Source organism: Manis pentadactyla, chromosome 3, assembly GCF_030020395.1.
Source record: "Manis pentadactyla isolate mManPen7 chromosome 3, mManPen7.hap1, whole genome shotgun sequence".
Taxonomy (NCBI): domain Eukaryota; kingdom Metazoa; phylum Chordata; class Mammalia; order Pholidota; family Manidae; genus Manis; species Manis pentadactyla.
This window is the reverse complement of record NC_080021.1, coordinates 166,509,430-166,526,768: the sequence shown is the minus strand read 5'-3', so window position 1 is coordinate 166,526,768 and position 17,339 is coordinate 166,509,430. Positions and strand designations below refer to the sequence as shown.

Sequence of the window (17,339 nt, the reverse complement as noted above, 5' to 3'; positions counted from 1 at the left end):
CCAAACCTTGAAACAGTTATTTTAATAGTCAAAATCTTCATCCCTGCATCCAGTTTTAAAGATGACATGGAGATATAAGTGAGCTCTGTCTCTGAAACCCGCTTCTAGGAATGAAAACATGATTTAACTTCTGAGGGACACAGGAGTAATAGATTTTCATTCTTGATTGTATAGGGAGGTCCAATCAACCATTGCTGCTCATGTGGCATTGACATGCAGTTGGGTGCTTATGCAACAGGAAAGAATGGGTTTAAGTTCTGTGGGATGTGCTTTCTGGTTGAGTGCATAATAACTTCATTTAGTATATTAAATAAGCTAAATGGAAGACCAAGAACAGTGGAAAACCTTCAAGATTGTAAATGAGTATTAATCTGAAGTGATACTATAGCATATTATAGGAGGAATGATGGTCACCTGATCAAGGTAACTCATAAGATCTTACAGAGCTATAAAATAAATGAAAGTCCTTGAATAAAAGAAAAATAAAACAACACATTAGGAAGAAATTATCAAAGCTGTATTTATAAGATAATGCATATAGCTTTCTCTTATAATTAGGATTTCTTAGAATTAGTGATGTTTTGTGACAGGCCCTCATCCTCTCTCCCATGAACTATTCAATATTAACTAGTCTCTTAGCTTCTACTCCAACCATTCCAAATCATTCTTAATCAACATTCTTGACAAATACCACCACCACCTTTATCTTTAAAAAGTATGCTTTATGACTCTCTCCTGTTCCTTCTACCTCTAGGAAGAATTCCAAATTTCTTGAGATTGTGCATTAGACACTTAATTCACTAGGAATTTATCTTTCTAATCCTTTCCATGAAAACTGTCTACAGTGACATACTCTACATTGTTGAATATAAAATGCTCTTCAAAGTTCTACGACTTGCTCATGCTGTCACTTCTGTGTGTAGGGCTCTTTCCTACTCTTTTATTTGGTAAATCCATTGGCATTCCTTGAGGCCCGAGTCAAATGTGTCCTCAGTTTTCCCTCCCCAAATCCACAGTATGCTGAACTATGTCTGAAAACTAGTATGTGTTTAATAAATGTTTATAAAATGAGTAATTAGTAAATCTCCAAAAATATGAAGTGGAGGGGGCTTAGTTTCATTAATGTTTATATAAAAAGAAATATTACATTATATAATACTTTATCTGCAAAGCTATGAGCATGTATTTTAATAAATCAAAACATATTCAAGAAAACCAATTTAGTAATGCTATTTCAAAGTTTAGAAATGCCACTGTTGTATTCCTTCTCTTTCAAAAACACATTTTGTCTTTTTATCTTATGCACATAGCCTTGAGATTGTTTAATGTAGTGAAACCAAATAACCAATCGTGTACATGTAAATTCAGTCTTGTTCCGGTTTATTGAGTTGGAACTATCAGACCACCCATTTTCTATAGTATACAATTGTTACTGTTATGATTTCTTTTTACTGATCTTAGTTAAAATGTCTGTTCACTATGACCAGCCTATAGAGTTCTTCATTGCAAATATTGTTTCAGTAGCACAAGATCAAAAAGAGAGAGAGAAAAAATTTATTTTAGAAGACAAAGGAGAAAAAAAGAATGACATTCTTTCAGAATTGCATAGAAAAAGGGGATTGATAAATATTATTTTATTATTTAATTTTGAAAATGTATGAAAGGCTGATAAATGATAGGAAAATGCTCTCTGGATTAACAGTCAATTGCATGCCATTTGTAGAGCGCTATGATGCATGTCTTCAACTTTTCTGCCTTTTATGGGTCCTCTAAGATATTAGAAGAGGAATTGAGAGGTGAAATGTATGCATGGGTAGTTCCTTTCTCAATGAGTTTAGAGGTAGGAGAACAAGAGTAGCAAACATGGGCAGTATCAACTGTCTTTTAAACAAAGTGAAGCTTTTACCTCTCCAAAGTGTAACAAATAATTGTTTTTGTGTGACTTTGAATCTTAGTCTAAATAATATATGCTGATGCCCAGAGGGGAAGACCAGTTTGAAAAAGTTAATTGGGATCCCATTTATATAACTCTACATAATTCATTTTGACTAATAAGTGTGGCTTCTTTTTTGGCCAATGCCAGTGTTGGTCAGTGTCAGTGAATGGAAATGTATTTATGTTTTAACATTATATAAATGCCTACTCATGCATTTTAATTAGGGATTTACTATCAGTCATGATTTTTCTTCATACATAAACAAAGCACAGCATCTTATTTACATTGTTATATATAGTTAGTTGACTTCTAATATCCCAAAGATCTTCATGCTATCTACTTAAATATTGTGGAGTTGGTGCAACCTACCACTTAAATAGAATGGAAAAATAGAAACCACTGAAAAGACTGTCTCTCTTCCCAGCTCTGGAAAATAATATTTAGAGGCTCAATTCCAACATGTGCATGTAGAAGGAAGAAAGTAACAAAGTAAAAGGAAATAGAGTTAGTAACTCAGTCTATTATTTTTCAACCACGCGGTTTTATGATACTAATGTATAAGAGAATTGGTAATTTGTTGTTATACCGTAGACTGATTAGGATTCTGGGATTTTCATGTTCTTAAGCGTAGTGTTGAAACTGGTCAGTGAGGAGAGGCTGATTTGCTTCATCCATGTTGCTTCTGGTGCGAATCAGACAAGAAGCACCCACAAAAATGACTGCAACCAGTAGTAAAGCAGCGACTACTGCTATGGTCACAATCTCAGAAATACTAAAATTCCGACCTATTTGAAAAATAAAATGAGAGCAAAAAATAAATAGCAAAATAGTTGCCACCAGAAGTTGGTATCCTAAATTTAGGCACTGTTCCAAACATTTTACAGAAATCTTCATATTTAATTTTTATTGGCCACATTACCTGCTACAGCACCTGTCATTTTTATGACACTTCCTATTTCTCATAGTTAGTGGGCTGTATTGGGATAGTTATTACTATTTCCACTCTAAAAATGAGGAAATGATGGCTCAGAGTTTGAAAAATTTGCCCAGCGCCATTTGGCTAATAGGCACTAGAGCTGATTCCGGAGCCCAGGTTCTCAGAATCCAAATCCTGTGCTTGTCCACTGTACCTACTGCCTTTGTTGGGAAAGGTAATTAAAATGAAGAAAGTTTTGAATTTTAAAATCTCATAAAAAGTAGTTAAGAGTATCTCACTCCAAGTTTTGCTTTTAAGGATAAATCAATGGAGGCTACATTATATAGTAGAAAAATGGGGGCATATTACATGGGCTGTACCTCAAAACCCATTCTCTGTGCTTAGTAGAAATGTGATCTTTGACAGTTACCCCTTCTATTCCTCATCTTTCTCATTTGTAAAATGAAGATTACAATACTTACCTCATAGGGTTGAAATTGTTAAAGGAATGTGCTATATAATCAGCTCAGTAACATGTCAGACTGGGCCCTCAACAAATGTTAAATTCATTCTCTTTATCCCCAAATAATAAAACAAATGAAAGCTTCCAAATCCAAACGGAAAATGTAAGCCTCAGAAATACTTTAATTTCTTTAAAGGTAATAAATTTGTTCTGGAAATTTCACAGTAAAAACATATTTTCAATACTCACTTGGCCATTGAACTTCGTAAATATATCCCAGGTTGTCAGGAGCAGTAACAAACATTTCTGTGTTGGTGACTGGAGGCCAGAATGGTACCATATTGTATTGTCTATTATGTCCAATAGGGGCATTTTCCATAGGAAATGTGGATATATCTAAAATACGTCAAAGACACCTTGTTAATAGACACAATAAAGTTAATATTAATACATTATTATGTTTGGAAGGTGACCTGAAATAGTCAACGATAAGATGAAAACATCATTTCATATTTTACATTGAATAAAGATATAACATTTCACTACAGCAGAATGGGGAATTGCATAAAACAGAGTTCAGATGCTTGGGGTACAGTACTAATATATCATCCAGCAGGAAAAGGAAGTTTAAAAGCAGTGAAATTTTAGAAGAGTGGGAATATGTGGGAAGGCTAGCCAAGTACTAGGTTTTGTTTGCAAGAAGTGTTACTTGTGTAGTCACACTGATCCTGTACAGCAGAGAAGCATGTTTTAGCATTTACTCTGAAAAACAACTGATCATAGAAATAGCATGTAGTGTTTATATTTTTGTGACTTAAACTTTACCATGTGTTAATTCTAATTAAGTATTTATCTGTTAAAATCTGTTGAGCTCCTACTAGAAGCAGGTACTGCTTTAGGCCTGGGGGTGACAGCATTGAACAAAACAAACAAAATTCCTGTCTTCAGGGAACTCACAGTTGGTGTAGTAGTATTTATTAAAGCTTGATATTAAGGTTAATTCCTTAAATACATTTTTAAACTTTCCAGTTCACCTTTCTACTGAAACCTGATTTGATCAACCTCAACCCAATTCAGCCTCAGCTGTAGGATAGTTATATTCATTAAAATGAATAGAGGAATAATGGTTAAAAAACAAGAAAAACAGTAACAATTGGATTGATATGTAATTGCGCTCTGCAGGACTCTCCCCAACCCAATTTGTAAGCCCATTGTCCTTCAGGGTCTGGCCCCTGCGCTCCCTCTGACCTCTCTCCCCTCCCCCGCCATTCAATCCGCTCTCCCCACTCTGCTCCAGCCGCACTGGGCCCTCTGTTCTTTTGTCTTGGGAGGATCTTCCTCCCTATATTCACTCGGTAGTCTCTATCACTTTTCCTGATTTTATTTGTCTATAGTGACCCCCCCACACCTAACATACTATATATTTATTTACATATGTTTCTTGTCACATCTACCAACAGTTAGGAAAGTTCCAGGGGGAAAGTATTTTTGTGTGATTTGTATGCTACTGTATTAATGGCAGCTGGAATACTGTTAGGAAACAGTAAGTGATCAAGTAATATTTTTTGAGGCTTTACTGAAGTATAATTGACAATACTGCACATGTTTAAGGTGCGTAACATGATTTAAGATGGCTAACAGGGATATGAAAAGGAGCTCAACACACTTCATCATTAGAAAATGCAGATTAGAAACAAAATGAGGTATCGCCTCACACCTGTTAGGGTAGCTACTATAAAAAAGACAAGCGATAAATGCTGGCGTGGTGTAACAAAAAGGGAACCATTTTTGTGCACTGTTGTTGTGAATGTAAATTGATCCAGCCACTGTGGAAACAAACAGTATGTAGGTCCCTCAAAAATTAAAAATAGAACTACCATATAATCCACCAATCCCACATCTGCATATATATCCAAAGGACATGAAATCAGTATCTAGAAGAGAGAATCCATACCCCATGTTCGTTGTACCATTAGTCACATTAGCCAAGATAAGGAATCAAATAATACTTATGAAAGGATTTCAGTATATGTGTGATTACTTCATTTCTCTCAGGATATAATAAAGAAAGTAGTGACAGGTCTGGAAAATGTATAAACTGCTTCTTCTGAAAAATGCACTGAACTTTTGGGCTACTATATTTAAAACTTAAACTTACAATGTTTTAACCAGTAGAAGCACTTTCATTGTTTGAAAAGGATTGCAAGCCTCTCAGCTGAGTAGAAGTGAAGAGAAAGTGGACTTTTAAATATTTTGAAAAAGGCATTAAAAAAAACTTAAAAGATTTTCTATGGTATGATATAAAAACCAATATTAACTTTTCAGGTTGAACAAACTTTCCATTTGTGAAAGTCCACAAATAATAAAAATCAAAACTGTGGATTATGAGTATGACTTTTTTCTCTTTTGGGGTACCAAAGAAGAACTCTATAAAGGCTTTCCCATTCACATGGAAAAGCAAAAAGAATGCTCATTAGAAGATATGGGGAAGAAAGATTTGGAAAACATGCTAGTCACCTTTTCGTAGTAAAAATGAGAAGGGATTATCTGCTTAGTTTAGCGAATGCTAATCAATGTCATCTAATAACTGTCCTGAGAGACATGCTGTCTGTATTTTCAAAGTGGTTCTGTTTTTTGGAAGTAACTAAGTATTATAGCTATTTTATCCTTCTTGTGAAGTGTAGTTTAAATGTGTTACGTGCTTAGCCTGTAGTGATAACTGTGCCATCGGAGTAATCATCTTTCTAAGCCTGCAGAAAAGCATATGAAAATGTCTCACCAGCATTATATCTCCTCAGCCATTCGTCAAAGACAGCATCAGTGAAAGTATGCAGAAGGACAAAAATAGGATCATTTGGGGATAAATGGGTTTGCCCCCCTGTTCCATTCAGGAACAGATGAGCCAAATTGTGAAGGCTTCGAACAGCAGGGTCGTACCTTCCTGTGGGATCACTGTAACCTAGATTATAAAAATATGGATGAGATTAGTAAAAACCATTACAAGTATCTCACTTTTCTGGTCAACAGCAGTGGTTATATTGGGAAACAATATTTCTTAAGCTTGTTAGGCCAATTTTTGCCTTGATGTAATAGCATTTCTTCTAACTACAGTCGGTGTCATTTGTTGCTATACACAGAGCTAGGATAGTTTTAGGCTAGTGGCATGGCATTTTAAATGTAGCCTCTAGGTTAAAAATAATGGTGTGCAAAGGATACCAGTCAAAACAGATAGAATAATCTATTTTGATAAGGCAAACATTGGTCTCTGTGGAAATAAAGATAGTGGAAATCTCTGGCTTCTACTAAAAACTGCTGATACATTTGAGAAAAAACCACTCTGATTGTCCTGGAACTTAAATTGCCAGATGTTACTTTAGTCCCCTACCTTATTCCTTTTGAATGACTGTCAGCATGTCTATTTTTGGAAAGTTATCTTATTTTCATGGAAAAGTTACAACTTCTCAGAGTTTTCTTAATATATCTATGCTAGTTTTAAACATGTGGAAAGCCTGTTGTCAAAACATCATAACTTTTGATAATTATATCTATTCATATGTATTTCTCATATTTTATGTAATACTCATATATGCCATGTAATATACATATTTTGCATCATATATATTTTTCCCACATATGGTTCCATGTTATATATCATGTATAAGGCAGAAGATGAGTATAGCTCATAAATAAAAATGGACAGTGTATGATGTGGGATGGAGTTATAAGTGTTTTTGGTTGGGTTGAAGGATCAGAGATGGAAAAGCAGGGAAAGATTTTATAGTATAAAATTAAATTAGAATTTTAAAATACATTAGCCCACTTGTGTAATTGTAGGCAGTTATTCACACATTCATTTTTATACATTTATTGCATTTTGTTAATTCAAAAGAAGTTTAAAGATTGCCTGTACTGTATATATATGGCATGTGGCTAGGCACTAGTTCTTTCATACACACTGTCAGGAGTTCAATATAATTTGGGTTTTGATTGGGCATCAAGAAGACACAATCTATAAATTCTTTAAAATCAGTATAATAGCCTTAGCTTACATATATATCAGTTTAATCAGAACATAGTGATTACTTATTGAATCATCTCCAAATTACTGCATTTGTATAGAGTTAATACAGTTAGCATAAAAATGGAACAGAATGGCATGCAATTTTGATGAAAAAAGAGGAGGGAATTGAGAATAATGATCAGATTTTTTTATCAAGTACTCAGATAATGAGGACAAAGTAATCTATTCCCCTTTATTTTTAGGAGGGTGTCTGACATGTTTGATGCTATATTTAAGGTAGATTTGGACAATAACCAGTTTATAAGAAAGTTAAATGTGATTCTGTTTTAAAACTTTTAAGTATTAACAAACATGATTTAGAGGTATCAAAATCTGTTGTATAGAGACAATGGACTTAGAAAATTTGGATTTGAAATTGTGCTCTGTTACTGAGTATCTTCGGAAATCCGTTTCTTCAGAACTCAGTTTCCTCAGCTTTAAAATAAATAAAGGAATCATTTTTTTAATTAAACAGGGAAAGCCAAATTATTTATCATTAGATGCTTATTTGAATTTTTATGGATCTTGAACAATAAGTTATTGGACAATGCACACCTAAATAAAACATATTCCAAAGCAGGCTTTGTCCAATGTCTATTAATTGTTCAGAGTTTTTCTTTTTAAGAAAAATATTTGATAAGCTTTCAAAGACTTGAATATTATTTCCCTCTACTAGAATTTGAATAGTTATATACATATATTTCATGTCTGAGACTTTTCTTAAAGGAAGTTCTGTTTGAGCTGTGAATTTTGACTACATCATATTAGGAGGTGCTATTTACATAAATTCACAGGATCATTATGGCATTCAAGGGTTCTTCAGAGATCTGAATTTGAATATTTCAGGTTACTGTGATAACACTTTTTTACTTGCCTTCCACTGTGTTTCGGAAACTGTTTGTAGAATTGGAATAAAAAGGAGGTGTGTCAAATATACCGACGTCCAAGCATTGAGCAACATCCTGTGGTTTAGGAAGACGCTGAACCATCGGCCGAGCCACATTTCCAGCTGGGTTTCTCCTAATTGGCCCACCTTCAGTGCCTGGAAAAATGGGATATGCAAACCTTTATAAGACTTTTTAGAGATTACACTATCACTTCTACATAGCATGAGCGCTGAAAGATAAGTTCTACTTGGTAGAAGAGAAAAAATTTTAAACACATATTTAGTGGCATTATAGTGAGAAAATCTGTTATCATGTCCAACTTCTCTGAGTAGAATTAGATGTGTGATACATAAAATCATCTGAAGAAAAAAATGATCACAGTAACAGATCGAGGTCCTGGTATTTGTTAAATCAATGTATGGTTCCTCTACAAGAATGTATTCATGTAAAATTCCATGGTAAATTGAATTTTGCCAAAATAATCACATAAACCTAAATTCCAACTGAAATATGTATTTTACATACACATGAAATTTTGTACTCAATGCTGTTTCAAGCCTTCAGAGACATAAAGAAAAGCAACATAAAATCTCTTTGGAAGTGGTTTGTATTTTAATAAACATATTTTCCTGCAATTAATGTGAGAAGTAAATTTTTTGAAGGGCAGTAAGAAAACAGACACAGAGCTGATACTAGGAATAATATGGTAGGTACCTTCAGGAAGGGAGGAAGTAAGGAAGGGTGAGAGAGAAGGGAAGAGTGACAGAGGGCATCAGTCCTTCCCAGGTAGATGGCTCCAGAAGAGCTTCACTGAAGAGGAGAGATTTGCAGAATCCTAACGGACTGAGGAGAATTTCCGTAAGAGAATAGTGGGGAGTAGGAAAGATGGGAAGCTAGACAAGAACCATACTGTTGAGAAATAAAAAGCAAGATGAGAATGTTACATTAAATTAAATAGGAAGTGAGGAGATACTTTAGGCAGTGGGAGGAAAGGATATGGGTTAGGAGCATTTTGCTTGTCCACCCCAGTGGTCTCCAGCGAGAAGTGTGTGTGTGCACCCTGGGGGTGTGTGCAGAATGATCCCCTGGGATGGGAGAGATGGTATTACAACATCTACTCATATTCATTTTATCTCTTTCATAAAACTTCCTACGTTGTGTGCTTTGTAGTTAATATCATAACAAACATAATTAATGTAACCTGATGAATTAGCATAGATAACTTTATAATGTAAAAATGAAAACAATATTGATAATGTAAAGTACCTGTGCATTTTTTAGGTTCACATTATTGTCAAAACCTTCAGCTAAACTGTTAGCTAAATTACCAATTCAAGCTGATATTTTGGAGATTACTAATCAGGGAGCTATCAATAAATCCCAAGGAAAAAAGGATTGACTGCATGGGTTGCAAAAATACCACATCTTAACTTGCCCTCATGGAGTTTCACAGTGGAGAATTGTGATAGTAAAACAAACCAGGTATAAACCACTTTAATTTTAAACTAGTGATTTTTAAATTTGTTTGCATATAGACTTCTACTGAACCTGTTAATATCCCATGGATTGGGGTCCTGTGGACTTTCCATACAGAAATGAATGAAAAATTCTGAGTATCTGAAGGAGAAAATAAATTTAAGAAATACAAAGAACAATGTTTTTCATGTGATGAATCAAAGGTGATTTTTTAGTGGCTGGAAGTATTACAGGTGTCAGGAATTCAATCAGTGCACCGAATTTGGTGCATTGATGATGTATTGGGGAGAATATGATGCAACCAGCATATGAAAACATAGGTATGGAATGTTTGCTCTGAGGATGTGTATGTATGGCTGCCCTGTAAAAGATGATCAATGAACCCCAGGAATGGATAATTTCACCTAAGAAGAAAAGTAGAGGAAAGAATTTCTATGAGTATATAAGATACATTAAAGCATTTGGCACCATGTCAGACACATAATATGTGTTGAATAACAGTGTTGTTTTTCCTTTTACTGGCCTAAAAAAATAAGATGCTTGTTATTTATATCTCAAACTAAGGCAAGGGGTAATCATCAAATTTGTTTCACCTAAAATACATAATCTTCAATTTTTCATGAAACTGTGTCTGAGTTATGAGTCTTGTTACATTAATTGACAAGAAAAACTGGAACAAAAACAAAATCATCTCTTTCTTCTTCTCTCCTATGTTATAATTTTATTTATCCATTTAAATTGTGCCATATTTTGGCAGTATGATCAGAATATGTTTGGAAAACTTCCGGGCCAAAGTACAGTAGCCTGATCAGAAAGAGATGGATATTTTGATATCTAAAGATATACTGATTTTCTGTTTCATTTACCTGCTACATATTAGGACCACTCATTCAGCATGCCAAACAAATAAAAGTTTATTCTAATTTTTAAACTTCTACAAAAGAGAATTTCATGCACTATCACTCACTTCTCATAATCCTATAATGCCACTAAATAATCTTCCAATATTGAAAAAATCTACCTAATTCCTTTGTTCTATTTGGAGTATTATCTTTTTAAAAATACTCTTTTTTTAAGTTTACAAAGTAATTTAATATTTATGATTAAAAATATATGCAGAATAAAGGTTATGAATATAATATATAATAATAAAATAAATTCTTATAATTCTGATTTATATAGAAGAACAGAAGTAAAATAGCCAAACATGCCTGAAGAATGAAAATAAGATGGGATAGGGAGACTCTAATAACTAAGACCCTGTGTTAGTGGCACAGGGACACGTAATAATATGGTCTAAGGGAGAGAATAAGCGGTTCAGGAAAAGATCCTTGTAACAGAAACTTGATTTACGGCAGAAGTAGCATTCAGATTACTGGAGAAAGGATGCTAGGCTAGGACAACTAGTTAAATATTCTCTTTTTGTGTTCACGTTGAGAAAACTGGAAAGCAGCTAGCTGGCAGACATCTTTTATACAGTCTTCCTTTTCTTAAAGGTCTCCTTCATATCTCCTTTTGTTTTTTTACCTTTTGACTAGAATAGAATTTTGGTCTCAGGGCACTTCCAAATCTTTCTGCATATTTCAGATTTCACAGGGAAGCATTCTCTGTGAAATCCTAGTATAAGACACATGACTAGTAAGCAGTGCTGAGTGTATTAAGAGGATTAATTTATACAATTCTACATTTTCAAAATAAAGTGAGCAGTGCACTGACCAGATTCCTCAAGAAAAGCAACATAAAAATACGTAGGTACTTTTTCTTTCCCCTGGAGCACCATATAGATTGCCTTGAACATCATAGTGTTCAATGAATATCTATACATTGATTCTGCATAACAAGAGTAGATTTTAGTCTGAAGTCCTTAGTAGAATAAAGGGCCTTTGAAGCAACACATTTAATCACTATCTAATAGGGAATTCTGAATGCTAGGTATCATTTGGAACTTACTGTTACAAAGAGTTCCTAGGGTATCATAATCTTCCAAGGATTCGCAGACCACTCGCCATTGAGAAAAGACAGAGTTGGGGCTTATCAGGGTAGAATCCAAGAGGCTCCTCGAGCCCATGAGGTCATCGGTGCAAATGTCACAGATGTTCTTCCCAGTCGCAAAATTCCAGTAAGGAAGGGAGAAGGAAGGGTCCTGCAGCATTTCCTGCATCACAGAAAAGCTCTGTCAGAGTTCTCTGTTCTGGTTAGGATTCTCCCTCTTTGTATGAGGAGCGGGAGAACTGGCAGTCTGTTTTGTGGGCTCTCTTCAGCCACTTAGGAACCTGTAAGTGTCTCAGTGGTGTCTGAAGGGCTCAAGTAGTTAAATACCTTATTGAACAAAGCTTCAAATACACTACAAGGAGTCATTTGGACATTAGAGGGAATGAGACTCCACTCATTACACAAAAGTCTCTGCAAACAAATTTTTTTGGGAGAAAAAAGTCTTCCTTTTATTTTTTAGGCGGTCATTACATTTCTATTGGTTACATCAAGCATTATCATGAATAACTTCCACTCCTTGACATTTCCACCTCCTTCAGTTTTCCTATCTCTAATTCAGGCATCACTAATTCGTGGTCTAGAGCCAGACCAAGGCTTGACCTATGTGGAGCAATGATTTTTGTTTTGTTTCTGTTTTTGAATTTAACTCGAATGATTAGTCGTTTAGATTCTGTTTTGGTCACAGGCTACAGAGGCTCTTTCACATTTACCATGTCTGTTAGGCACTAGAGGTGTTGTACTTAGAGACCCCCGCTACAGAATCTGAACTATTAAGACTCAGGCTTCTGCCCGATACTAATATGGACAGGAAATGCTCAACAGAAGCAGAATATTGCTTTGTGCATACTGTTAGACCCGAGACCAAGTTTCCCTTTAGAGCTAAGCTCAGCAATTTAAAAAGTGCTGGACTCAAATCACATGCTTATATTTTCCTGGTGTCCTTAGAATATATATTACTGTTATTTTATTGCTATATGTGTTATATCTCATTCCTTTAGACCTTTGGGAAGTTATATTAGAAGTGTGGGATTTAACTTTTGGGATCTCCATGGTTTTATCTCGTCTCCCAAGCATTTAGTACATTTCTGCTTTTTTACTTTAAACCCTTTCTAGCAAGCATTTCCTTGTCCTCAGGATATTTTAGAGGACCAAAAGCTTTCCAGCGCATCCCAGTTACTGATCTCCAGGGGTTTACGGTCCTTGTTTAGAAGCCATTGTTCTAGCTCACAAAAATTAGTGACAGCTTCCAAGGGATCATTAAGAGTCAGTTTGCGGTTCAACAACTGACATTTGAGAGCTGGAGCATATTCATGTGGCATTTCCACTGCGCATTACTTCTAGATTGTAATTTGTTGGATCCCTTGTGCTGCTGAGTTTTAAAAATGTAAATTGCAGAGGTTGAAGTTTACAGAAGCAAAATTGAAGCTTTTATATACTTTCCACCTGCCCTTTCATTTCGGTGTGCCCATGGGAAAGTGACTTGAAGTCACGAAGATGTGAAGTTGATTACAAATGACAGATTTAGCTACTCATAATCTAAATGTCTTGTTACTAGAGCTATAAATACGAAGTTCAGAGGATCAGATCAATTCATTTAATCACTCAAACTGTATATGGGTTGACTATTTTCATACCAATATTTTATTCTGTTTTTTAATGCATCAGTTTTCTCTTTTCCAACCATTTATTTTCTTGGAATAATGCTGGACATAAGCATACTGCAAATTAATAAATGAATCTAAACACCTTTTCTGCCCTCAGATATTTTTTGACTAATTTTTAGATCTCAGTTTGAGGAGAGAGACTTGTTATTTCCCATAGGAAACAGGTTCAATTTGTGGAATTTCTCGTTGAGATCTAATAATTTAGTTTTATCTTAAAATTACAATACTTTTCTCAAGAAAAAGCACTTGGTAAAAGAAACAATAATAAAGTATCCATGTTAATGGATGATTTAATATGGTTTAAGCTTGTCTGCTTAAAAATAAATAGGAAGTAACTGTGTTTGGGCTGATGTCTACTTTATGCCAAAAAAGAATGACTTTTAAGGAAAAATGAAGTCTGATGTGATGTGATGTTGTTAATAGGTTTCTTCTATAAGCCTCAGAGTGGTAAAGGCATGGAAAAAATGGAGCTCAATGAAAATATGACAATATAAATGGAAGGTACCTTTTTCATCATTTAAATCCTATACCATGTTAGAAAGAAGCATCAACTGGCATCAATGAGATGTATATTTGGGATGTAGAAGACTAAGTGCATACACATGTGCTTCATCCAGACAGGAAGGGGCAGTGGTTAGCATATGATAAGGAAGACAAATCAATTGAGATTCTTTTCTTACAAACTATATGAGGGTAATTTTTAAAATTTCAAAGCTGTGGAATATGCTCCACACTTTAATTCACAGCTACAAATGTCTCATCACAGATACACTTTCTTTTCACTTCACAAAAGTTTAATTAGTAAGTAATTAGTGCAAGGAGAAACTGAACCAAATGTCAAAGAGAAATTAATAACAGGAAATTGCTTTGTCATCACACATTTTGATTATTCGGAACACAGTGAATTAGAATGTCTTACAAACAAGGCTCCTGCCTTGTTTGAAAGTGGAAACGTTTCATGCGTACCTGCATGTCCCTCTCCAACTGCAGCAAATGGTACCTGTGCCACGTGAGAAAAGCTGGTCCTTCATGAGAGAAATCCACTTCACTAAAGCTCTCCTGTCCTGTTCCAAGGAAGGTCTTTTTGACTGAGTAATAGTGTGTCCAAACAAAGTAGTTATAAATGGAAATATTCTCAAATTGTGGTGTGTTGTCATCTGGCCCCAGTATTTCTTCTGACCGCCTGGTGGCAATGACAAACTGGGGGTGATCTGTGCGCTTTGCCATATCCAGGGCCTGGATGAAGTGGTTCCTTTCTTCTGTGCTTAAGTCCAGAACATTCCTCCTGACTTTAGGGATACAAAATTCAAACATGAAAACATCTGCTTTGTCAGATGTATAGAGAATAAGCATGATCCTCTTTTAACACTATGTCCCATTTACCCATTAATGATAATTATCACATATGCTCAATTCATTTTATACTTTAAAAAATATTCCTTGCTAAAAATCCCTTCTTCAAGCCTGCTTGCTGTCTATTCTGCATCCTAGGGGATTTTTAGGGTTCTCACTAGCTTTCTTTCAGCTTAGTGTGGACTTTACAATTCTGTGATCCTGTTTTATTTATTTCTGCTCACTATTGGCATATTTCTTGGAATTTTGTACACTTTTAATGTCATAAATCTTGTGAAAACATGGTATAAAGTATAGATAGTGGTTAAGACCAGGGATGCAGTCTATGACTCTGCTCACATTTCTCTAAGCCTTAGTTTTTCATCTGTAAAGTGTGTGTGAAAATAACAGCTACTTAAAGAGTAGTTAAGATTGAAGAATACACACATGAAAAGTAATTAGACCAGAACCTGGCTCATAACAAAAAACTCAATAAATGTTCTGACCCCGGCTTATAATAAAGACGTTAAACCTTTTGTCCAATGTTTGGCACATAAAAAACAAGCAAGTATTGCTGGCTGTTTATCTAAAGCTTGTTATTTATTGCTATTTAGGCTGCAGGCCAGGCTTATGATCTAAAATGGCTGAACTTGATCATCACTGTGGGAAGTTTCTTTGGGTCAGCAAAGTATAGTGGAAGGAGCCCAGGAATTATAACTGGACAGATCTCAGTGTGAATTACGGATTTTCCAAGTACCAGCTACATGGATTTGACCATTCAAAGCTTACTTATGACTTAACATAACTACCTTGAGAAGTTACTGAAAGGTATGGTCATAAACACTTAGCAAAGTTCCTACCATATATTAGTTGCTCAATAAACTTTTTGAAGGAAGTACTATTAAGTCAGAAGATCTGAGCTTCAAGCTCCACTCTTAAATCTAATGGATTTCTTGGCCTTTCTAAGCTTTAATTTCCTCAACTGTGAAAAATAAGAAGTGAGCGACAAGATTTTCTGGTGTTCTTCCAGCTCAAGTGATTTAGGATTCCATTAAACGCTCTGAGTTTCACACAGGACTGCATGTCCCTTCCCATCCCCACTTACCTGTGAGAACCCTCTGGTCACAGGCAGCCCCTCCCCATCCAGGACGGCAAGTCCCACAGTTGTGTCCTGAGAAATTGCCACTGCAGTGGCATGTCCTATTGAAGAACCGTGTGGGCCAGCCCTCCCGGTCATCTCGGCCGTCATGGGGGTACTGGGGACCGTGGGGTCGGGAGTCTGCAGTCACTCCCTCACATGTGCCCCTCCCTGATGAGGAGCCACAGCGATCAGTGCCTGGCCCAGATGTGGGGAACAGGTCTGGGCAACACACACCGCTTCTCAAAGCTTCGGCCGTGACACACTCTCTTGGGAATTGAGCCCAGGCCTGCTGAAAACATAGCAAGGGCAAAAACATGTATCCCAGAGACAGGAGATTTTGAACTTTCATTTTGCTTGAAGCAAGAGTGAATGACAACTCTCTGGTTCACAGCCTGTTGAGTAGAGACTGAGGCACATAAATATAAAGCCAGCTGAAAAGGAAAAAGCAAAATGGGATTATGGAAAGTTTTTTTGTACTGTTAAAAATGGCATAAACTTTTCCCAACCCACCTGCAAACTACTTTTCATATCTGGAAAATGATATTTCCAGAAAATAATAAAAATAGTAATTTACCTTCTAAAATTTGACATGTATAATGTCTACTTAATCAAATCCCCTGTCCTAGTCATTTATTTTTCTTCATTTTAAATCTCTATTTATATAAAAATATACCCTGCATGTCATTTATCAAAAGCCTTTCTCAGCAGGTCCCCAGTATTAATTACACTTAACTATGGAACAGAAATATTGAGAGATTTCCAGAGAGTTAATTTTTGTGATTTAAAGTCCCCCATTCTAATGGAGTTTTGGCGGGAGCCCCCCACACCCCTTAGAGCTTCTCTCCAGTACCTTGAACTCCTGAGGGGATTCTCTGTTGAATCTCTCTTAGAACGGAGTGTTTTATATTTGCTTGTCTCCTGATGTCAGAGCTGTTAAGTGCATGTGGGTTTCTGCCTAATAACTAATACCAAATCTGGGAGGGGCTGGTCCTCCTAGCCCGCCCTTACTAATCCCTTCCACTTCTATGGGTTTTTCTGCCTTTGAAGTACTTAGTTAGCACATGATTTCCTTCCCACTGATTTCCTTGTGATGCTTAAAGTTTTAAGAAAAGGTCAGAGGCACTTATTTGGAATACAAGTCAGAAAAACTAGAGAGCTTTTGTTTCCATTGTAGAGATTTATTTTTTCATATGATGTATCTTTAAAGGATGAAACAAGATTACTTACTTTTTCTTAGTGGTACAAGGGCTAGGCTAGTGCCTCTAAGTGATGGCAGCTTTCTGTTTTGTTTGGTCTTAAAAACAGACGCTGCTACTCTTATAATTTATAGAAAAAATAATTATAATAGAAAAAGAATCAGATACAATTACACCATGTCACATGACTTTGGCTATCGTGGTGCCTGCTGATGTTGACCAGACTGTGAGGGCCCTTCCTCCCAACTCCCCACCTCCTCTGGGGTGGCGTCCTTC

General features: G+C 35.7%; 1 protein-coding gene across 1 annotated transcript; it reads right to left on the bottom strand.

The window, feature by feature from the left end:
• Positions 1–576: 576 nt before the first annotated feature.
• TYRP1 (tyrosinase related protein 1) lies at positions 577–16,815 on the bottom strand. The gene is given in 9 exon segments (XM_036926685.2): positions 577–2,545; positions 2,548–2,721; positions 3,565–3,711; positions 6,095–6,274; positions 8,250–8,417; positions 11,689–11,893; positions 14,361–14,683; positions 15,832–16,298; positions 16,718–16,815. Coding segments are annotated over 8 exon segments (1,611 nt in total). The 5' UTR covers positions 16,217–16,298; positions 16,718–16,815; the 3' UTR covers positions 577–2,516.
• Between the last annotated feature and the right edge of the window lie 524 nt (positions 16,816–17,339).